The sequence below is a fragment of the Malurus melanocephalus genome, unplaced genomic scaffold, assembly GCF_030028575.1.
Source record: "Malurus melanocephalus ecotype Western Australia unplaced genomic scaffold, MMel_1.1 scaffold_68, whole genome shotgun sequence".
In the NCBI taxonomy this organism is placed as follows: domain Eukaryota; kingdom Metazoa; phylum Chordata; class Aves; order Passeriformes; family Maluridae; genus Malurus; species Malurus melanocephalus.
Window position 1 is genome coordinate 494,895 of NW_026623300.1, and position 24,276 is coordinate 519,170.

Genomic DNA, 24,276 nt, shown 5'->3' on the forward strand with positions numbered 1-24,276 from the left:
AAAAAAGAAAGCTCTCCCAGCTTACTGCTCACAGATTTTGTTTGGGGGATGGTCTTATTTTGAACAGTATTGTTCAGTCATATCTGTGCTTGGAAGAATGCCAAGCTCATCCAGGGCAGCACAGGCAGCTCTTCCCATTGTAGGGCTTCCAATTAAACTAATGCTACCAGCTGTGTGTTCTTTTGTGTGCCCTGGACTGGGCTGTGGTATTGTGCTTCCCACTGTATCTCTCCAGCAGAGCCTGTTGTCTCCATATTAATGGTCTGGGCAAGAGGAGGGGGGGCCATGAAACATGAGCATTCAGAAAAGAGAGGAGATGTGAAGGAACTTCTGGCAATGTGAATTATGCTGAGGAATGAGCCTTCTAACCTTGAAAAAAGCAGCTGGTGGGAACACAAGTGAAATCTCTTTTATTTGGATCATGCAAAAGTGTTTTACCAGGGTGTCAGAGTATCATAAGCACCAAAGCACAAAGGAAATCAGATTATTAATCCCAAATTAGGCTTGCAACAAAGCAGTAGAAGAGTTGGACCCAGGATATGAGTCTTCAGATTCTCAGTTCAGTGTCAAGTTCTCTAGATCTTGTTCCTGGGCATTGGAAGCAATGGGGTGAAATTGGTGGGGGAAGAAGAGATGGAGGGGGAGACATGAAGGGGAGCAGCAAATTGTTTTGCCTGGCTGGAGGAACAGATTTGAAGGAGAAAGGGAGAACAGGCCATAGGRGGGTGAAAGCCAATGCTTTGTGATGCTAGGGCAAGAAAAAGGAAGGAAAGTTAGAACTGAGATAGAAAGGATGGAAGGGAAAATTGCAAGACAGTCTGATTTATAGGTGGCAAGGAAAGTGTAATTTTTGTCAAATGACATCAAGTTCAATGTTTTATCCTCTTAACAAGAAAATTATCCTGGCTTATTTTGAGCAAGTTCATAAAATGAGAAATGCTGATGCTCAAGGTTTTAACAGGTTTTGTTGTTGATGTTTTTTTTTYYCCCCCAGCATTTCTGTGCAGACTTCTAGAGAACATAGCATTAGAGTAAATCCCTGTGATTTTATCAGGATGTTATCTTTTGATAAAATTACATTTAATTTTATATTAAGCTGCTTTAAGACTCAGCCTTTTTGTTTCCACATAATTGCTGCTATGCAGCAATTGTCTGCTCTGCAGCAGGCAAGCTAGATATTAAAAGGATGTCAGACAGTGTGTGCTGCTTAATAACTCCTCCAACAGTGCTGGTTAAGGAAATAAAAGATTCAGAAACAGAGCAAGGGTGAAAGAGCAGAGGAAAGGATGGAGAGTGTTGTCATGGTGTACTTAGGTAATATGTCCATCATAAATTAGGTAATCAAGTGTCATCTACTAAAAATTGCACTCAAAATGAAAAGTTTCCATTTTGCTGAATGGGGGAATGGAAATTGCTCATGCGACACTTTGAGCAAGGATGGTGTCAGTAGACGAGATTTGGCTCATGTCAGTGGGAGTTCAGCACAAATAAAAGAGTATTTTGGAGTCATTCTTGAAATCTATGCCTGAATTTCCTTTTATTTCTTATTTTCCAATAGGCTACTTTACCTTTTTAGATAGATATCCCAACAGGAATACAGAGGTCAATTTTGTGATGTGTTTCCAGCCTTTTCTCCAGTGAATGTCTCTGCCTAGCTTTAACTGATTGTAACTTCCTTCTTTCCCTGCTCCTCTTCACCCCTCAGCACACATATCAGATATTTCTACAATACTGCAGCCTCTTCTAACACCTCAAGGCACCCTGAACAGCACCCTGTCCATTTTGGAAAGTATGTTCATGATTACATCCTAACAGACATGGCAGCTGAAGCCACTATTCAGCTGAAAATTYGTATCTGTGTAACCTCTTTAAAATTATGGGGGTTGTTCTAAATGGCTGTTTGTTTGKTTTTTTTAAAGTTTGGGCTTCTTGAAAGGCTAGGAACCATAATTTCCTTCTTCTGAGACAAAGCCTGGGCGCAATTGTTGAACGCCAGGTGAAACCAATTTTAAAAAATATGAGAAGTTGTGCTGCTGTTTCTCTGCCTGATGTGCTAACCTGGCAGAGTATCCTGTTTGTGCCTTTGTAGAATTGAATGGAAGAGCTGCAGGTTGGTGTGCAGGAAAAAGTAAATAAATCAGGACATTTGGCAAAAAAAAAGAACTTGTGGAGCCTTCTGTTTGGTAGCCTTTGTAAGCTGTGCTTCTTCCAAGTCCTCTCATTGAATTCTGCAAGCAACAACATCAAAAGACCTTTTATGTATAAATTTTGCTTTCCTCCAAACTTGGGAGACTTTTAGTTTATCTTTTCAAGGCTCAGATTAATTATTGCATTTTAATGTGATGGATTTAACGCTACCATAATTGGCAAAGCTTGTATACAGGAAGATATCTGACCCAGAAAAGACTCTCAAATGCTTTTCAATATTAAAAATTCCAAAAGTGGTTGTGGTGTTTTGTGCAACAGAGATGCAAATGCGCTTTCTGGTAATAGTTTTTAGATATCAGAAGTTTGGATTATTTTTCCCAAACAAAGAAATCCCAAGGCTTAGAAAGCACAGCTGCTAAGGCTCAAACACAAGTTTGTTTTACAGTCAGGACAAACTAAAATCCCTTAAAGGTTAATTACAAGTGAATTTAAAACACTCTTAGCAGTCCAAGTTGTGTATAATGTAGTTGGGGAGGCAAGTTTGGACTAATGTTTACAGAGAAGATGTAAATGAAGTGCAATTCTATAACCTTCTCAAAAAAAAAGGAACAGGATAGGCTCTGTTATCTGCATTGCAGAGAAGAATATTCTTCAAAATCCAGTCAATTATTTCCCCTCCCCCCATCTTATCCTTCTGAAGAGTTTTCAGGATATATTAAAAATGTGCTGTCACTCTTCTAGAAATAATTCAGTTCTAAGTCTGGGATGAACCATTGTGTTATGAAGGAAAAATAATTTGCAAGAGAAGAATTGCCATCCAAGAGTGACTAAAAAGATTTATTGAAAATTTGAGGCTAATCTCACTTGATCATGGGTCTCACAATCACATTTTATTCTACTTGCATCTGACATTACGAACACGAAACAGAAAGACCTGTAGTTTATCTGTTTAAACTTCTTGTCAGTTTTCCTGGCTGTTTACATGTGAATACATTATCTTTCTGCAAYGAATTCATGAGTGGATTGGGAAGTGTTTAAAGGTGACGAAGACAAAAAAAATTGCATTTTGGGAGGGAGCAGAACATCACAGTGAAAGAAATGAAGATTTTAACCTTATTCCTTACTCTTTGCAACAGAGTATTTGCAAGCTGTGGTCCTCTAGTCTTCCTCAGCACCTTGAAAAAATGAAGGATTTGAGGAGCAGCCAACAGCATATTCTGTTTGTAGTCTCCATCCCAAACCAGAGATATCAGTCAAGAGAAGTTTTCTCCCCAGATTCACATTCAGAAAAATAGCTTTGAGGCATTACTCTATGGATAAGATGTGGAAAACATCCAGTAGCAGTGAGATTGAAATGATGTCAGCTCTGAAGAGGACATCCAGGGGAATGACATCGGAGTGTACARCTCAGGCCCATGGGACAACGATTCTGGGAACAGCGTTTGGATCTAATTTTTGTTCACTCAATATCATCTCAGTCAAACAACACTACAGTTCTGGGAGGAGCCTGGTAGTTTCTAAATTGCAGAAGATGAAAAGGACTGTAGAATACACGTCTGGTTATTTAAAGGGATCCTACCCACTCTTTAGRCACAGTATTTAGCATTTTCAAAAACGCAGTGTTAAGAGTTGGTCTGACATTGTTTAACCACAAATTTCAGTGGGAGCAAAATTGGACTGCTATTGAAGTTTCTAGAGATCTTACACTAATTTTTTTTCAGTTTGGCTTGTCAGTTCACAGTGATGAGTGTGATGTGTTATGATTTACTATCATGAAGAATATGGAATAAATCAGTAAGAAAATTCTCACTTTCATAGCAATAGTTAATTCTCAGTAGTCGCTTTTTTGGTGCTTCTTATTTATTCCTACATCTCTTTTTAACTTGCTCTTATTTATGGATTTTTTTGGTTTTCTTTCTAAATTACAGCAAGTAGTAGTTATTTAAGGACCTACGATTGTTTCCATTTTAGAGAGAGCTCATTTTAAGGACACATTTGTTACCMTAGCCATTTAAATTCTGCTTTGCTGGAAGTGCTTGTACAAGCTGATAGCCTAGATSTAAATTATTTATTTCAAATTGAATTGGCTGTGCTCTTTATTTAAAAAAAAAAATAGCATACTAACCACAAAATTACGTTTTTATTTTCTTTAGATGCCTRCCAAACCAACAAGAGATTTTACTCTAAAAGGTTGCTTTTTTGTTACTGGCAATTGGCCCACCAGTGTTGAAAATTCAGAAACTTTGCCTTTTGAAAAGAAAAACAAGAGAAGCTGGAGAGTTAAATGTAATGCTGGGTGCACGGTAGTGTGTGCTATACATGCTATGTAAATCTATATATCTGTATTTTTCTATATACATATATAGAAAATGGAGAAGCATTTTAAATCATCTTATTGATACTCTTCATATTCTCTCTATGCAATGCTTAAAATGTGATCAGTTTTATTCCYTCAGCTGGTCTAGATTCAGTTGTTAATAACATCTGCTATCTTCTGGTTATAAGGGTGAATTACTATCTGGACAGATTATGTTTAAATGTAACTTATTATATGAATCAATATTTTAGAAACGCTGTTCCTGACATTCTGCTCTGTCTTTGTTAAATTTCCTGTTGAGCTGTGTGCAGGTTTGAGTTTGGCCTTTTTACAGGCAWGACTGAGGACTCAACAGACAAAGCAATATTTTTTTTATTTCTCTAGTTCATGGCAAACTAATATTCTTTGATCATGTTAGCAGTAGACKAAATACCAGCTTGGAAATAAACTGACCAAGGAGGTTGTAGTAAATTATATTGCAACAGAGTTTTGAATGCCGAGWTAGCATTTAATTATATGTATATATACACATATATGTGAGTGTGTGGGTTCATAACACAGATGGGGCAAAGCAAATCTTGGGTATTTCAGGCTCGAGAAAGGAATGCAACCAGGATTTGAATATGTTTGAATTATGRCTTTTAGTAAATTGATAAGATACAGCTGAAAGATTTGGAACACTAGGRAAATTATTTAATAGAGCTTTTCACAGGGAGGGGTCAAAAAAGGCTTAAGAAAACATGTAGATCCCAGTCTTATGCTTTTTACCAATCAACTCTTCTGCTGGAGACAGCAAATGTTCTGCTTGGCTGAGGAGTATTTGAGTATAGTAGATGATATTTTGGCATACTGTATAGGCTTTACTTTGTATATGCATATACTGCAGAAATTGTATTTCTGTTCAAAGAATAATTCAGTCATTCTGACTCAATGGTGAATTCTCAACTCATGAGCTGATTTTCCAGAAGAACCTGCCTCTGAGATATTGTCCCTTCTCCAGCAGCTAACTCTCTGTGTGTTAAATAGTCTCAGAGTGTGCAGGAATAAGGTCTATTTGAGCATAATTAAGTGCATATTGCCCCAATCCAGCATGCACAATTCTCATAAGCATATCATGGAAGAAAGAGACACCCGGGCAACTTTGGTCCTGAGGCTGTTGTAACAAATGTGATGCAGTGTCAAGGGAGAAGATTTTAATCCTTTATTCAGTTTGTTTGCCAGTGTTAACATTCGGTCCTGTGGAGCTAAATGTTCCATGCTGTTTTCTTCCCCTTCATGTTTCAATAACAATTTTCATAAAAAGCTTGTCTCCCACTTCGTGGCATTACAGGGAGTGGTTATTCAGAGTCTGAAAGTGTGACAGGGAATTTAGACTTTTTGAAGCAATTTCTGTAATGCATTTTCACTTGTCTATATTTTGAAAAGTCAAGTTTGAGAGACTGGAGGGTCACACTACATATTTTATTTGAACAGGTGACATCAGTCAAAAGAACTTAAATTTTTGTTGAATTAAAACCAGACTTTTGCCAAATCTGCCGTCAATTTTATTCATAGCGATTATATTAATATCTAGCAATATATCAACAAAAAATAGTTTTTCTATCAAGCAGTGGCAGTCTCACTGGGATATGCAACCTAGATATTGCACTCCTTGGTACAGGAAAACCATATCAAGCAAGAGATTCAGCATCTCCCTAAAAATTTAACTTGACAAGACTTTTATCTTTGTAGAAAGTGATGATAAAGAACTGTAACAAGCATCTTAGAGGATGAAAAGCTACTGAGATTTTTTTGAAACGTTCCAAATTTTAGAAACTTGTGAAATGCTGGTAATTTTGCTGTTCCATAACCAATCATATTTTATACTTTTCTGGAGAAGGATACTTGTGATTATTGAAAATGTGTTACCTTTAACCTAAAGTCCAGAAGCTGAGCTGTGTTCCGAGCTTATAAAAGAGGGAACACTTTATCCTAAGCCAGAACACTTTGAAAGCTCTCTGTGGGAGTGCTCTCTCTCCCATATTTATCTGCATGAAGGAATTCAGAAGGGTTCATAAGGGACCAAGCCTCAGGAGCAGCATCCGTAGGTCCTGGGAAACCACCCATGTATGTCCCAGATGTTTGTCTCTTAATGAGAATAATGCTCTGCCTTTAGGAGAAGGTATTTCTCTGCATTCATGACCTCTGGTGCCATCCTTTGGCTTCAAACTTAATCTCCATATGGGCCTGAAGGTGGAATGCCATTCCTCACACTATAAATATTCCCACTGAGATCAATAGGTGTTTGCAAAGTAAAGTATTACTGTGAGTAAGAGCCATATGATACGAGTCAACAGGCCTGGCACTAAAATATGTTTTTATATTTTTAAGGGAGTATATTCTCACATGTGGGTTTCTTGTTTTTGCCTGCATCTGTTGTGTGTGCAGAATAGCCCTACAAAATAAGTAATTGTAGAGTTTAGTATTAGATATTCATACGTGAGTACATATTAGTCTTTGCCATYCCATTACCTAATTTCCATGTGGAAATGCAGGTTAACTGCTTGTGTAACTTTGCCAGTGGCAGATTGAGTATTTCCAAATTTAGCCTTGGGTSTGTTCTGGGACATTATGCTAAAATTCAGTGCTATTTCTTTATTCAAGCCTATTAGAAACACAGTAAAAACATTTGACTCTGATTCATAGGGTGAACCTTCCAAATGACAGACCTAGTAATTATTAATTMCTTTCATATTTATTGATTGCATTGGCATCAATCATGATAAACACCTTTGGTACAAATGTGGATGTCACTGGTATTGTACTTAAGGCTGTCTACTGTAACTCAGCCTTCATTAATAGGAGCATTAGTTAGCTCTAAGTGGTTMTATTTTGTATATTCAACTTCATTCCTTTCTGAAGGAGCTGAGGAAAGTAAATGTATGTGAAAGGTTCACTGAATTTTGAAAACATTTTGCTATTTATAAGACTAGCTTTTGTGGGGGGAGGGTTGTTTGTCTTCTAAAGAAAAAGAAAAGTTTGCGTTAAACATACATACAACGTGTATGCATATACCTCTTAAAACCCAAAGAAACTTCATTTTTCCTTGGACAARTTAATGTACATAATCCTATTAACTTGTCTTAAAAGTTGACAGCAAGCCTGACCTGTTATTTCTTTGATTTTTTCCTGTATACTGCAAAGATACCATTATTCATGGAGCTGTTGTGCTACGCTTTGAAGAGTGATTTTCTCCTTGGGTGGTCATGTTAATTCCATAGCTGAAATCAGTTCTTAATGTTTTTGAGAAGATCCAGTGGTGGGTCTCATTTCTAAGGGAGAATTCATTTCTGGATAGGATGGACAGGAGAGTCTTCCASCTTTGACCACGAGACACCTCAAAGMGAATAGACTAGCTCCAKGATTTTGATGGATTTTAGGTGTTGATTATTGAATATGAAATGTATGCCCATATTTTCTTGATAGGACCCTCCGTTTCAACAGCAAATAGGCCCCGTTCACTGAGCCTCTCTCACCCCCAATCTCGCTGTGTTTTCTTACAGCCTGTGACCTGATGAACCAGGGCATCCTGGCCCTGGTCAGCTCCATCGGCTGCACRTCAGCGGGATCTCTGCAGTCTCTGGCAGACGCCATGCACATCCCCCATCTCTTCATCCAACGTGCCCCGGCGGGAACGCCGCGCAGCGGCTGCGGGCTCACCAGGAGCAACCGCAACGACGACTACACGCTGTCCGTGCGCCCCCCTGTCTACCTGAACGATGTCATCTTGAGAGTGGTCACMGAATACGCCTGGCAGAAATTCATCATTTTTTACGATAATGATTATGGTGAGTATTTATTTAGCAGGGTGATTTTTGTCAAAGCYGTAATCCCGTTGAAAGGAGTCACAGTTTTACAGTCTTGCAATAGATTGTGTTTTGCTTGTGAACATTYATGGTTCTGGCAGCATTTGACAGCACCTCAGAGAAATCTGTTTCTAAAATTCATCAACATTTACAGGTTTATTTGACAATGCCTTTGTTAGAGTTAGATAATAAATGAAGAACTTAACGTGTTTTTCTATTCTGCCCATGTTTTTGAAGCATGAARGTTTTTAGCAAGCTTTTTTGGACTGTGGAAACATAAGATGACAAGTCAATCTTACAATCTTACAATCATGTAAGATTTGCATTCTCTAGATTTGTTCATTGTGTGGCGAATCTCTTCTGTTTGTTGGCATATATTTTTTGGCCAGAATTTGAAGCGATGGAGAATGTAGGTCAGAGGTTTGGCAAGAACAACGTGCTAGTCATAAATATAAAACATGTAGAAAAAAGTTCTGGAGAGTGAAGAACTTGAGGAGGAGGGCTTGGAGAAGATGACTTTCCCTCTTTTTTGAGTTCATTCAGTGTTCCTGAAAGGTGCTGAATTGGTGGTTTTTGTGTGATAGAGTAAGTGTGACACAGATGGCAGTGTCACAAGACTGCACCATCCAGCTCGGTGAATCAGCCACTTTTGGTGCAGATATTTTCTACAGCTGACAGGAGAACTGGAAAGATTTCTCCAGTAAAGGTGCATTATCTAACAAATTTAATGATCTTTATTTCTGTGGAAAATCGTTTTACAGCCAGACCTGTTTTCTTCAGATGCATCCAATATTCATAAGTAATCATGACTGGCTGGGATGAGCATTTTAAAACTTATTTTCAAAGTTAAATCTTTAAGTTGTAAAAAAATGCTCACTTCTGCGATTTGCTGAGCATAATATCTAGTTCATTCAGGTTAGGTGTTATTGATTTTTGTTCCCTGCCTCCATAATAAATTCTTAAATTAGAAGAATAGAAAATGATGAATAGGAGRATTCTTCTTTATAACAAAGCAGCACCTAAAAGCACCAGCCATGGGATAAGAAACACAGACACACACACACAAACCCCTACAAAACAAATAACCAAACAAAAAATCCAAAAATCTCACAGAAAAGAGTATTTTTGTTCAGAAATTTTAGGTTTKTGTATTTAATTGTCAGGTACCTAAGAAGACAACTATAAATGTGTCATCTAAGAGGTATCCTTTTTCATGTTTTGAGTTTAAAAGCCTCAAACAAATTTTATAATTAATATATTTGAATAATTATATTCAAAAATATTGGGCTTAAGTTATTCAAGTTTCATTATTTAATTTTAGAATACAGTTCAGATACCACTTTATTTTGCCCTTGATTTCTGGGTCATAATGATGTGACTTACGTAATGCAGCTGCCTGCCTGCCTGCAAGGAATGAGTTTCAGAGCAGYAGCTCATTCAATGACACATCATYCTCAGATGTGATCTGTGGCAAATAYTAAGTCTCTGTGCCAACCTCTGTGGCATTCTGAATGCAGTAGCCTGCCAGTAATGCCATACTGGTTGGTAATTCAATCACCCTGATTAGTGATCACCACTACAAACATCAGGGAAAGGCGCACAAAAAATAATTCTGCATTTAGTATATACTGAACAGTCTGTCCCCCTTTCTAGCCATTTATGTGGCTTGGGTATTTTAGAGCGGGGTAGGTTGGTTTTTTTGGGGGGGAGGGGTGAGTATACATAGTTTGGCATTAATACCATGGATAAAATTATTTTAAATGCAACCTGATCTTTAAATTAACCTGCAACTCTGAGTAGAGCTATTAGCTGTGCAAAGCTATGTTTCTAAACTATACCAAGCTAAATCCTTGATTTCAACAGCCATCTAGGGCAGCTAAAAATTTCTGTGTTCTTCTTTTGCTTCCTACAGTCTCTGTATAAAAGTTTAGTTTGCTGATTTCATTGACTGTTTCCTTCTTCATTTTTATTAATGAACAATAGACCAGAATTTTCAGATCACCATCTCTAACCTGAGGCCTCTCATTATTTCCATTATCATGAGAGTTGTTCACTGGCTCTCTATTCCCTCATCTTGSTCATATTGGAATACCCCTCTAATTGTTTGTTATCCTGTTTCAGGTGCAATCATTAGTCTTGACAGTCACTGTGTTTTGCCTGTTCATAATTCTTTCATCCAGTTTTTGATCTATGACAGCAGTTTTTMTCAGACACGATGACATTATTTTCTTTGTAGCCCCTAGAGACCAATCTTGCCAGATTGTTATAAATATTAACAAATCGTGTCACTTTCTCCCCTTTCCCTGCTATTTTATTGATAAACTGAAAACATTTCTCTTAAGTTAGCAGTGCACATTTTCTCTTCCTGGATTCTTTACTGATGAATGAGGAGCTAGCACAGAGAGAGKGAAAAAGAAATTAATTGCATGAAAAGAGGAGCTGGAATCACTTTTTAATGAACTACAGAGTGAATAAGTTTGAATTCAGTATTTTACCATGTTTGGAGCAGCAGGTGATGTCCTGAAATCCCATCCAACTCTAATTATTCCACTCTATTATATCACCATTCTGTGATGTATGAGAAAGCCATTCCTTAGATAGGTCTGCAGATGTGAAATATTTGTACAAATAAAAAACAATTCCAGCAYCAGTTTGGATTTTTTAAAAGACAGCTGTCCCAAGAACTCCAGAAGACACTGAGGAAGGGAATATTGCCATTAGCTTCTGTGCCTGTTTTAGAAAGAATCCAAGGCATGCAGATATGGTATGGAAGTCCAGGGATAATCCATCCCATTGATATGGATGTGCAGTGCAGCKAAAAMTGGTTACAATTTCCAGTCCCAGTCCSTTTCCTCAGCTTTCCTGAGAGGTTCTGCTGCAGTGTGAGACTTATTTATTTCCTCAGCCCATACAGATCGAAAATAAAATCCTTGCTAAAAGCTTTGCTCAATATAACTGCTTGCAGCAGTTAATATTAGACATTTAATAGAACATTTAGTATTAAACACTAAAGTAGGTGCGAGTTCAATACCTGCATTAGAATTAATTTCATATTAAGAAGAGATTATTGATGCATCTGCAAAACTGCCACCTGTGCAAGAAGMAATTTCTTGCCCCTGGTGGTATTTTTCTCATGTGCAGTGATCATTTCTTAAGGTGTGTATCATAACTTGAAGTGATGTCTCCATAGCAGTAAATGACACTTAAGAAATAATGGGAATATCGATTCTGCTATGTGTTAGTCTTTTTTTTTCTTTCTCATTATTGCCATTTTTTGTAAGTTAGCAAATGTGAAAGCACTGGTAGACTGATTCCAGCAATCAGCAGCATTCCAATACTTTCCAATAAATTCTTCTATATAATGATTTGATTTAATTATTTAAAATAGAATACCTTAGTTATATTATTGTAGTTATTTCCAGCAATAATTTTGCTCTGTGGAAGAAAATAAGCCTTTCATATTAAAAATAAATTTTCCTACAGTAAAATTGGGATCTTATCCAAAGTACATACTGTGCTAAGCCAGTTGCCTTACACCTTAAATATAAGGTGAAAACCTTTATGTGTCAATTTATCAAAACCCTAGTTTTTTAATATTATCAATAGAATTGTGTTTGATTTTTATCTTGCAGTCCATCATAGATTCCTTTTCATTATCAGATAATTTTTTGTAATGGAAATGTCTTTCTGCAGGCCTGAGAATAATTTCTTCACTGTTACCCTCCTTAAAATTCTCAGATTCTTATTTTTATGAGAATATTTTAAAATTAATTAATATATTATTAATCTATTTAATAAGTAGACTGGTATATTCAGTTTTACTGTTTTACCACTATTGTACTAATATTTAAATGTTAGAAACTTCAAGTCCACATAAGGTTCTTCCCTGACAGACAAGGAAAGCTATGTCTTTGTAGGTGGTAATTCTTTCACTAAGTCATAACGAGCTGTATGTTTACAAAGTGAGGTAGAAGTGGATTTCTGAAATAATTGACATCTAAGTTTTCCAATTATGTTTCTTTTCCAAGTAGAATTGTAGGTAGGCTGACTACTTTAAGACAAAACAAAGGACACCTTGATAATAATAAAAACAATATTTTCCTACTGTTGATTTAGCTAAGCTAAGTAAAGACTTTAGAAAAGCCACAGTTTTTTGTCAGTGGTGGAGCTTTCCAGGCAACAAATGTAAGGCAAACATACAGTAGCAATTATTGAGTGGGGATGTGAGAAAAGAGAACATTTTAAAATGAGCAGGTTTAGGTAATACTTGTTGTATTTCATTTACTACAATTATATCTTTAGTGTATAAATTCAGATGAACTTTTTAAAATCAGAATGAGGATTTTCCCCAATCCTTGCACTCTGTGAGCATGGTCTGGATCAAACTCCTCGTGCAGTCAGTCCCCCTGTATTCAGTGTGTTTTGTTCCTTCTGGTAAAACAAGTCAAGGCCTGCCCAGGACATGAAATTTGATTTTGTTTAAGAAAATTTAATATGAGGATATTAAAAGCCTTCAGGAACAATTCCGCACTTCTTCAGAGGCCATTAAAGAGAGTCTTCTTGCAGAGATAAAGAGTAGGCGGCATGAAATGCAGCAAAATTATGCAGTAGACTGATGCCTTTCTCAAACTGCTATTAAAATTACTATCCACATGGTATGTATAAGCCAAATTTACTTCATTTTAGCAGCCAATTCAGCTCCTACTCACTTCATTCTTGACTGCTCAGCTCAATCTGTAGGATCACTGTGCAGAGGGTGTTTGTGCTTCTCCTTCGTACAGGCAGATGTAGAGACTGGGAAGCTCTTCCACGAAGGCTGAATTCTTTCTTAGGAGCTTCAGCTCCATTTCAGTGAAGGCATTTTCAGATTGGACYCTATAAATGTGTAACTTAGATCTTTGGGAATCGCAAAGTTTGGATTTGTAAGAAAAGCCACTGCTATCTGTAARCATTTTGAGCAAGCTTTGCCAAGTTATTAATCTTCATGGTTTCGAGTTCAAAGCCAGTAAAATGCAGTTTGAAACAGCAAATGCTACCTCATCCACACACTGGCACCTGACAGAGGCCAGTCCCCAAAAACTGGAAAAGATACACAAATCTTATGGAACAAAATAGTAATTTGAGACCAGAATCTGTGAGCCCAGGCAGTATAAGCAAAATGACTGAGCTGGAATCCCAGCATACTGTTGATTTTTATCTCTGTGGTGTATCAACAAGGGGCAAGCTTTAGCAATTCATGTTTTACTCTCGGGCAGTTTACAGCTCACTGTATTTTCCAGGAAAATGTAGGTACTTTTCTGTAGTAGTGAATTCTTTATGAAGAAACCAGTCAATCACTGCAAGAACATAGTTGTGAATTTTGTGCAATTTACAGTGTAGGTATCTCTGCATTTCTGAGATGAAAGACAGAAAGTCTAGCTGTTTGAAAACATTTATTTTTAATGTTTTGTTGCTCCTAAAGTAGATAGAAAGWGTCTGTAATTTTCCTCTTGAAAGGTTGAGGCAATAAGATTCTTTTCTGGAGAATTAATTTTATCTTAATCTCAATTCTTTTATAGCGATAATAGTAATATTTTAAAACTTAAAAATTTTAATATTTTAAGATTTAAAAAATTCTAACCCCATCTCTCTTTCCAAATTTCTGGCCTAACCTTGCGTATTTCATCCCAGCATGCTTTTGATGTACAGCCATCACTGGAGATYTATGCAATATTTACTGATTCCAGAACTAAGATATCTTTGCTTACAGTTTTTTGACTTTCCTGCTAATACTGCAGATATTTGGCAATGGATATGTGCCATTCCCTTAAGTGGTAATTTAATTTCAACTTTTGTATAGAAGAGGAAAAAAAGGAAGCATTWAAGCGATGAAGGGGATTTTCCTGTGAGGCTGAAGGAGGCATTTCCATAGCAAACAGAGGTTGAAGAAGTCATTGTCAAGACTTGGCAGCAGCAGAAGGGAGGAAGTTAGCAGTAAGGAAGAGTTTAGTTGGCATCTGTCTTGAAAAACTTCCTTGTGGATCTCCCTTATTGCTCCTTTGTCACACACGGGTTCCACATTATTTCTCCATGAGGAAATGATGAAGGCAGTGGTGTGAGGTTTACCTGCTCAGTAAAAGGCATCTCAAATTCAATCTGAGAGAGGATTTTGGAGAAAGAGACAAAATAAACTCGAATTGAAAAGAGAGAGCAGTGGAGCAGTGACACCTGTATTATTGAGGAGTTCAACCTAAGTAAACAGGTCTGTGAAATAATGAAGATAAAAGAGCRTTATCCTCATCCTCACCCCAGAAACGCAGTGGTTTTCAAATTGAGTGTAATGCTATAGAACTGGAGTGCTGTTCTTTAAAGATCACARCAAAACAGGGATACCTGGCAATTGAAAGGCTGAGCTGCTGACAGAAAGGCCTTCTGTGCTTTAAGGGAGGTGACATTCTGAGATCCATGAATTCCCAACATTTCCTTTAAAACCCATATAGAGTAAGTAATCCTGTGGACACTTCCCTGCATTTTCCAGGAATAAATATGATGACCACTGACACAGATGTGCTTGAAACCATAACATTTTCTAATCATTGAAAGTTTTAATGCAAGTTTAATAAAGACTCATAAAAGAATCATGCTCTYTTTAATCGATTGCAAATGCTTATAATTACCCTGAGGCTGTTTTCAGCTGCTTGATGACTATAATATTCTCAAGTCTGTCTCCAGACAGYCTTAAAACTGTTTATTACTCATCTGGCTCTTTGCCAGCTTCCCATACTCATTTGCTTCACTGTGCCTCAATAAACATATAATTAATTCAAGCTTATTACTGAACTTTTTTTCCCATTAGTATTTATTACGTCATTCAGATAAAGAAGGAGAATTAATTTTCATTTGTAACTTTAGTGTGTCAGGTGAGAACTTCTGWAACAGCTTGCTTTTGCTGATTGGCATTAGCCCAGCGAGTTGAGTATATATTTTGGTATAACCCTAAAATTATTCAACTTCTAAATTACTCTGTAAAATYTCCCTAACGGAAAAATGGTCGTGCTTCTCCTTTTGAGCCACGTAACGCTTGGAGAAATGTATTGCAGGAAATGTGAGTATGAAGAAAAATAAGACAGTGTTTGTCACTCCCTCATGTTAAAGTCCTTAGGGAGGGCCTGGGTGAAGCACCAAAGGTTTGGCCTGACAAACCTGGGTTGTGTTCGAAAGCTGGGGTTCAAAATAAAACCGTAGGTGTTCTCCCAATATCTGTGCAGTGGGAAAACTCTGTAAATGACGTGCTATTTTGAGGTTTTGCAGAGGTACAAGATTTCATTTGTACATGCAGCCTGCATCAGAAGAAAAATAATTTATTTTGAGAATATTTGAATACCTGAAGCTTGTATTGATATCTGCTCCTGTTAGTACTAAGTATTTTTCGACTCTCAACACATTGTTCTATCTTCTCAGAAGTATCAAAATTGAGTCTGTAAATTTATATTTTGGCAGCTAAATAAATGAGCAGTAATCTATGAAGAAAGCTATTGAGAAAAATAATTTTTGTGTGTTGAAAAATTACATCACCATTGGAAAAATAAAGCATGAATTAGGTATAACAACATCGTAAATGTCAAGTAGTATCATAAATTGAAAAGAAAACTTGTCTCTTGGAGTTTTAACCMGTCAAGAAAAAGGAAGCAGAGACACAGGAAAGAGCTTGAAAATATTTATAGCAACATTCTTAAACCTTAGTTTATCAGCTTTACTTTTGTAGGTTATGTTCTTCACAGCACCAGTTCACTCATAAAATAGTCCCATTTCTATACTGTAAACTTTTAATCAACTAGAAATATTCCTTAGGAAGAGATCAAAGCACAGTCAGAGATCAATTTGTCTTAAGGAATTTTATAACACACATAGAACCATGGAATGGATTGGGGTGGAATGGGACCTTAGGGATCATCTGGTTCCARTGCCCWCCCAYAGGCAGGGACACCTTGCAGTGGATCAGGTTGCCCAGAGCCCCATCCAACCTGACCTTGAACATCTTCAGGGATGGGGCATCCACAGCTTCTCTGGGCATTTTATATATATATATAAAATATATATTTATATACACACTTGCTATATATTTTATACAAATATATTTATATACACACTGCCTATTTAATAAAGAACTTTTATCTGCACAGAGAGATAAAGCTCTGTTAAGCATTTGTATAGGATTTAAGAATAACTTTTTAAGTTTGGCATGATTTGAAGGCATGAGGCAGAGAAAATGCATTTCTTTGAAAGAGATTGTTTCACTCAAAGACAACTCATAGAAGCCTTTTGGAAATCTCAAATGCAGACCACAGTCAAAAGGAAATTGAGTGAAGAGATAGAGAGCAGGTTACACAGTCAAAAGTACATGAATAAAATGTATTGCCATGTTAGCCTTGACGAGTAAGGCTGGTGATCACAATCTGACTTCCTTTCTATTTTTTTGAAGAGCTACAATAACAGCTGATACTTCGAAGGATTAGTTCTAGCTTCAGTCTTATTTATCTTTTTTATCCTTTGCTTTTTTTTTCTCTTTCTTTCCAGTAAAAAAAAAAAAAAAAAAAAAGCCAATCCAAAATCATTAGTAAGTAGTGGGAATAGCTCTGCTCATTGACATCTGTGAGTGTGGTGAAATAATCCCCAATACTGTCAGAAAATAAAAAAAAAAAAAAAAAAACTCCAACCAAAAAACCCAACCCACCTAAAAAACCACCAAAAAATAAACCTCAAAGGAAGCATCTTGTGTCAACAATCAGTAAGGTTAGAAAATGAAATCTTGCAGGATTTCAAAACTGCAAATATTGATATCTTTCCCCCAACACTGATTCAGCTACTCAAGGCTATCTGTATTGAATTTAATTTTATCCTTATTTAAAGGATAATTTCTACTAACTCATGTATAATATGACACAAAAGTAGCTAATGCAAATGASATCTGAATGAACCCTTAAAATAGGGATTACATAGACTTTTCAGTAGCGGCAAAATTGTTCACACAACCAACAAAAATTGTAGTTACWTTCTTATATTTCAATTTGAAATGGAAACATCTTCAAAAAGGAAAAAATATAGAAGTGTATTTTTAAAAATTTGTCTCAGTTCAATGATACTAAAAAATTGAGGAAATTTGTTGTCTTTTTTATGTGCAAAATTTCAGAAAATTGCAAACAAAGGYRGAAAAAAACCCAGTCAGTCTTGCCATTTACARATTTTCAGTTTCCTCCAAGATATATCTCCGCTACTTAGGTTCCAGAAATGTTGATGATATAAATGAGATTTTATATTTAATTGCATATTTAAGCTTRAATTTACTTCTAAGGAGTTTAGACTACTGCTATATTCCCCAAACTAGACTATCTGGCTGAAATTTTTGAGGTAACTGGTGCTTCTTAGTTCCCAAATGATAATATGAAAGAGGTGTGATGCTTTTTTTTTTTTAAATCATTTTAATGTGGAGGTTGAGCAAATTACGTGTAAGATGATTAATGAGAGGGAATCCCAGTGCTGTGAAAATAAAACTGACTGTTGCCGATTCATCCTCAATGTTTTCCTCATTCTGGATCTTAACCACATTAATAGATATCAACATGGGAATGCAAACACTTTGCACAAATCCTTGCACAGAGCAGGGGCACCATTAGAGTCCAGCAGAAGCTGCACATCTCCCTTGTGTACAGTGCATTTCCACRGTTAATAGCTGCTGTCATGTTAGCCAGCGCTGTGTAAGGAAGAATCACTGTGGGAGACTTGCAAAGCTATCTTGATAAGAATTTGAACAGTGTTATTTGTTATAYAATGGCTTTTCTCATCATCTGTACAAATAAAGCGGTCTTTTGTGCAAATCAGCCAGTGAATATTCATGACAGGCAGGTTCACCTTTACCACCGCAGCTGAATCAGTTGGTATTTATCAGGCAGATACTCTGAGGAGAATGTGCTCAGATCTAAAATGCCATCAGAGGGAGGATGAGCTAATGACTGTAAGGCAGGCTTGAGACAGCCAAAGTGCACGATGAGTGCCTTGTAATTTAGGTGGAACACAAAGATACAGGTGGATGGATTAATTTATTACCATTAGTGAATAGTGCCATCTTTCTCTTCTCCTGATTATAGTGTGACCTGAAAAATTATTATGAATTTTGCATCTACTTGTAGAGGTTTCCTTTTTAATAAGGATGTAAGAGGTACTTAGCATATGAGTTTTTTAGTATGTGCTGTTCATTTTATTCAGCTTATAAAATCTTTGCTGCATATGCATCGTGGTATTCCTGTATGAGATGCCTGAAAACCAGTGTATTTTTTTCTGGGCTGTCCTGATTATTGGGCTTTCCCAAGATGAATTAGGGGACTTGGTCCCTCTGTATAAAACAGATGGCAAAGGAAAGCTGTGGGGGGCCATAACAAACAAAAGAGAGAACAAAAAAGTGAGATGAGCATCTGGTCCCGTGATTAAAAAAAACCTTGTGCAAGAATCATAGATTCATAGAATATCCTGAGTTAGAARRSACYCAYAAGTCTCATTGAAGTCCCACTCCTGGCCCTGCTCTGGACAGCCTCCAAAGTCACACCATGTGCCTGAGGTTTCCATTAAATGGTTCTTATTGTTTATGTTAGGTGAGGTCTGCGTGTTCCTGCCAGGCAGGTATTTTAAGAAGATTTCGACTCATAGTCTCTGTAGGGCATTTTTCTCTGAGCACGCTCTATGTTTAAGATACTTACCTATTTTTTGATCTTTCTTCAGTATCAAAAAGGCCCTTTAGAGAGAAGATGGTGTGTGAGGTTATGCTTCATTTCCGAAATTCTTCCTTAGGTCAAAATCCACAGTAACTGACACAGTAATGACAAGTTTGGTGAAGTTGTCACCTGAATTCAGATCTCAGCCAGGGCAGTGTTACACTGAGTGCCTGCATTTGAAAATATCAGCCAGGTCTGGAGAGCTTCAGAAACTCCCAATGGACCTTTGCCTTGTGGCATGGTTATGGRTGCCAGGGAAAGCCATTTCCAGCAGAGTCCTTGATAAATTTTGCTGGCTTTATTAGGGTTTCCGAGCCAATTTTACAGTCTCTTAAGTTGAGCGCGGTTTTGGTTACAAGGAGAATGTTTGGTAATGTTTCTTTTAAATTTCCAGCCTGGTTTAACCCTAAAGGTGTTGCTGAATACCGAGGGGGACTCTGTTCTTGTGCACACAYGTGTACACTGGAAGTGATGGCTGTCCAGGGAAAAAACAGGAAATCTAATAGTGACAGTGACACTGAGCTGAGAGAGCAGATAGCAGCTTTGGYTTTAGCATTGATCTGTGTGCTAACTTTGATCACTGAGGAGGATAATTAATACTGCTGATAAAGGGGAAACTCTTCTGAACTTCTGGCAATGACTGTGACYCATCTGACTTAAACAGGAAGTAGGTATGTGACTTCTGGGTGGGCAACAGGTTGGCTAGCAAATTCAGGGCGAGAAACACCTGTGTTCCAAACATGAACAGTCTTGTGTCTCCTCAGCAAAGCCATCTGTGCCACAGGTTGCTTGCCAGATTTTTCTGCAGAAGGAGTTTATCTATTAGAAAGATGATTCCACAGTTCAGTGTGGATATGTGCCACTTAGAGACAATCCACGCAGGAAAGATAATGCTGCCCATTCAGTGGCAGCATCTGTTCTTTGGCATACACTCTGAATGTGATCGCTGCTAGTGAACTGGCTGCTGAAATATTGGAAGTACCATCATGATTTAAATAGCATTTCAATTGCAGGGTGGTTTTATGTGCTTTCTGCTGTTTCACAGCAGCAGGTGAGCACCACCAATAACTCYATTCTGCTTCTGTATTTATTTCTGYATAAAACTATTTTTGTATAGTCTGTATTTATTTCCTGCCCATGTCTTCGTGTTGTACCAATGCCAAAGACAGAAGTAATATAGAGGAAGTAGAAATCCTGGTTTGGTATATTTTCCATTAGAATAGTGGTGTTTTCCTGAAAGCACATCACATAGATGCAGTAGTGTTGRCATGGTCTTCTAATAAATACAGAGAATAATACTGGATCTCTGTCCCATCATTTAGTGAAGATTCAATATAATTGTTTTGTTGTTTATATGCAGATCTTCATGGCAAAGAAAGCCATTTGATCCCGTAATCTGGCTTCTGGGTCAACACAGGTTATGCCGAATGTCACTCAAGTGTGTTTATAAATTCAAGTCAAGTGAAATTATGTTCTTGTTTTGTAAAAGGACAAATAAAAGTTGGGTGATTCCTGCTGACCCTGCTCTGGTGTCAGAAAATATATGGATTTGTGAGATAGAATTTAAGTCTTTAAACAAGTTTTCATAGCCTAAGTAAATTTTCTCCCTGATATTTTGATATTTAGGTCACATCTATGTGTGCTCATTGTGCTTCAATAATTTTGGCTTCAACTGGGCAATTTTGCCCATTTTTTTAATATATTTTTTTCTGGATGCTGAGAAATCCTCAGTGTGTGTGAGCCTCAAGAACTTTAGAATGAAAGGGTTAAAGCAGAAAGAAGTTATTTTATCATTTGCATAAAACTAGACATATTTGTAGCACTTCAAGTAATCTTGTTGGTATTTAAAGTGCCAAAAAAATTCTAACATCTCTGATTAGATTGAATCTAATTTTCCTGATTTAGATATTAAATAGAAGCTGTAATTAGTATCTGATTCTCTTATGGAACTTTATTTTTAGGGTATGCATGTATTTTATTCATGGTTAAACTACCCTACAAGTGTTTAGCAATACTGATATTTTGGCAGTGTCTGGAGAGTGAGGTTTTGCTGATGAATKTCTAAAATAGCCTAAACACTTAAAATAACATTTCTTTCCAGTTCAAAGTATTTTTGAGCTCTAGACAGGACACCCAGCTGGGGATAGTGACAGACTTCTAGGACTAACCCTATTGAATTATTCTTGTGTAATGTTGGATTGCAAACTAGTGCATGGCTATTTCTTCATAATTTGAAACATCTCAGTAAATTGGTGCTGGAGGAGGATGGCTGTCTGCAATATTCTCTAYTTAGTGCATCTCTTCTGGTGATGCAGGCAGAGCATGTTTTGTACTGTGCAGTCTGAATTTGGTTTTTCTTCTGCTACTGTTTGTGGCACTCCCTAAAGAAGAGCAGGGAGCAGGGGAGGTCAGTGGGTCAGGATGGAAGATCTGAGTAGCCAAGCTGCTGTGAAAGTCTGCTTGGAAGCTTTCTCAACTATAAGATATGTCATGCAGAAAGACACATAATCATCATCATCATCACAAAATCAGCCTGTAGCTTCAGGTCTGACCATTCCCCTGGAAAATGAGTGATTGAGTCAAGAAACTGATACAGCACCAGGGGTGTGAGAGGGAAGCAAAGCAGGAACTGCAGTCCCTCAGAGACCTGGATCTGAGATGACACATCTAAGAGAGACCAAATTTAGTATTCTAGTGGGAGAAATATTTTCTGGTGATTTTAACCACAAATGCTCTCCTAAACCTGAGGAACCTTTCTTTTTCCTTTTTTTTTTCCTTTTCTCATAATATGTGTTTTAGTTAGAATCTGTCATGTTGACTCTGAGGCTGTTTCTTTTTCCCCTAACTGAGAGCAGTTGGGTGYGTGGGAGGCTTGCATGCCAGTAGGGAAGGAAGGATGTCCTGCAGAGTGTCCTCTGGGACAGCAGGTCAGAGTGACCACTGGAGGGAAGAATCATGTTAGGGAACTGATGGCTTAGCTCAAAAATAGGTTGAGAATCTGCACTGTGAGTAGGGGTCAGATAGTGAGGACTCAGTGAGGCTGAAGGGATTTTCTTGAGGTCCAGAAGACCCTGATCTGACTYGTGAAGTCATTGAATGATTTTAATTTTTAAGCATAAAGTTTGAGGTTTTAGGTAAAACCATTCAAAAGWGCAAAGGGAAAGGGAAAGTCAAACAGACTTGTGGAGTTCAGTACKGGAAAAAGTCCTTTCAAAGGCTTAGACCAGCTAGAGGCAGCTCAACAATGCCAAGACATTTCAGTTTGGTAGACCATAAAAATGTTATAAGCCAGGAAGTGAACACAGTTAGCATTTTGCTACCAATTCTTCCGTTCGAAGTTGTTCTTTACTCAGAGAGAGCCATAAAGCTCTACAAGAGTAATTTGCTGTGGAAAACTGATCAAACTCAGCCAGTGATGTCTGATGAGAGCAGGCAGTGCCATTGCAACAACTGTAGGTGTGGCTTTTGGTTTGTTTTTAAAGGAAATAAATAGCTGTGAAATTTAGAACATTATTTGCACTTTTTGATGAGTGAGCAGCCCAAGCATCGCTGAGAYACATTAAGCTACAGAGCATGGATAACGTAATTTGGAGTTTCACAAAAGAAGATCTGCTTCCTGCCTTTCTCATCTTCAGTTGCCTTCTGACAACTTTTTCCTGAAGGAATAATTGTGTGTCATGGTCACCACAGCCTCACTGCTCTATATGGGTTTTAGTGGGAACGTCCTTTAAGAAGGATTAGGAAGAAGTGTGAGGATTGAATGGTCAAATTAGGAAAAATGCTACAAGTATTTGTAGGGGTTTTTTTTTTGGTATTTTTTTTCTAATAGCTGTTTTGGACAGAAGCTGTTGTGTGGCTATTCTTTCTCCTGTTTTAGTACTTTAAGAAATGCAGGATGAATTTTAAGGGAAAACCTTTAGGTATCTACCTTACAAACCATTTCTGTGAGATAAATTGAACAGTTACTTRTGTCTTTTTTTTCCAGTTACCAATTAACATCTTGTTTGCCTTCTGATTTTTCTAGATATCCGTGGAATACAGGAATTTTTAGACAAAGTATCTCAACAGGGAATGGATGTAGCTCTACAGAAAGTAGAAAACAACATCAATAAAATGATCACGGGGCTCTTTGCCACGATGAGAATAGAAGAGCTGAACCGCTACCGGGATACCCTGAGACGAGCTATTCTCATAATGAACCCTTCGACAGCCAAATCATTCCTAACAGAGGTATGTGTTTTTAACAAGAGGTTATCTTTTTGTTTTGCTGACCAAGACCACAGCTGTTTGTCAAAAGATTCAGTTTATTTGAYTTCAAAAATTTAATCAAAAAAACCCCAGACCCCGCAAGTGAAAGTTAAATGTTCTCTATTCAAAGTTCAGCATGCAAGAGTGTTTTTTCATGTTTCAAAATGTGCATGCAGAACAGGAAAAGCGCATCCTGCATGAGCAAAAATATTTAGGAAATTTGTGGAAGAATTACCYCTCAGACTTCTGTTTGAAGCTCAAMCAYTGTGRCCCCCACTAAAAARATTTACATCATAAACCATTTATRATATGTAGAYACATATAYACATAGAGAGACATGAATTTGTGCATAAAATATGTTTACCTAATTGAACTTTTCTTTTTCTATAAAATGATGTTTAATAATRTTCTCTTAATAATGTGCCACTGAGTAGTAGTAACTAAATGGAATTTATGAAGGATTTGATTTGCATGAAGAATTTGAGGTGACAGATAAAAGTCATGTTTTCAAGCACTATGGACCAGATTTTCAAAGASTTCTATGGGATTTAGAGATAGAAGACCTGCATATTGCATTTGACTATGAGTTGTACAGTCTTTTTGAATGAGGGGCATGGTTCTTTTTACGTGACACCGTGCAGTTTCAAATGTGGTTTTACATGTGTGTAAATTCTTCATCATCAACCAAAGCTTAAAAATCTCTGTTTTGTTTCATAAAAATATGCTTTCTCTCTTTAATAATTTCTCTTTGGATGAGTTTCTAGCTTGCATTACTTTTCTTCTATATCTTGCTGTTGCCTTGTTGACTTAAATACTACTTTTGCATATCTAGTCTCAAGTGAATGCATTTTAGGAACATTAGTTAGAAGAGAGCTCTCTTGGTTTCTCTTTCCAAGTTTTGTTTGCCCTTGGGTTTTTTTTTTTGGCTGGGTGTTTCACTGTGCTCATTACACACTTGAAGCTTGCTAATCCT

At 37.2% G+C, this 24,276-nt stretch overlaps 1 protein-coding gene across 1 annotated transcript in view; it reads left to right on the plus strand.

Annotated features, from left to right (window-relative positions):
- Nucleotides 1-24,276, plus strand: part of GRID2 (glutamate ionotropic receptor delta type subunit 2) — a 659,493-nt gene that overhangs the window by 379,191 nt on the left and 256,026 nt on the right. The window contains exons 3-4 of the mRNA XM_057366575.1: nt 8,008-8,292; nt 23,080-23,285. Coding sequence (XP_057222558.1) covers nt 8,008-8,292; nt 23,080-23,285 — 491 coding nt within the window. The remainder of the gene's footprint in view (nt 1-8,007; nt 8,293-23,079; nt 23,286-24,276) is intronic.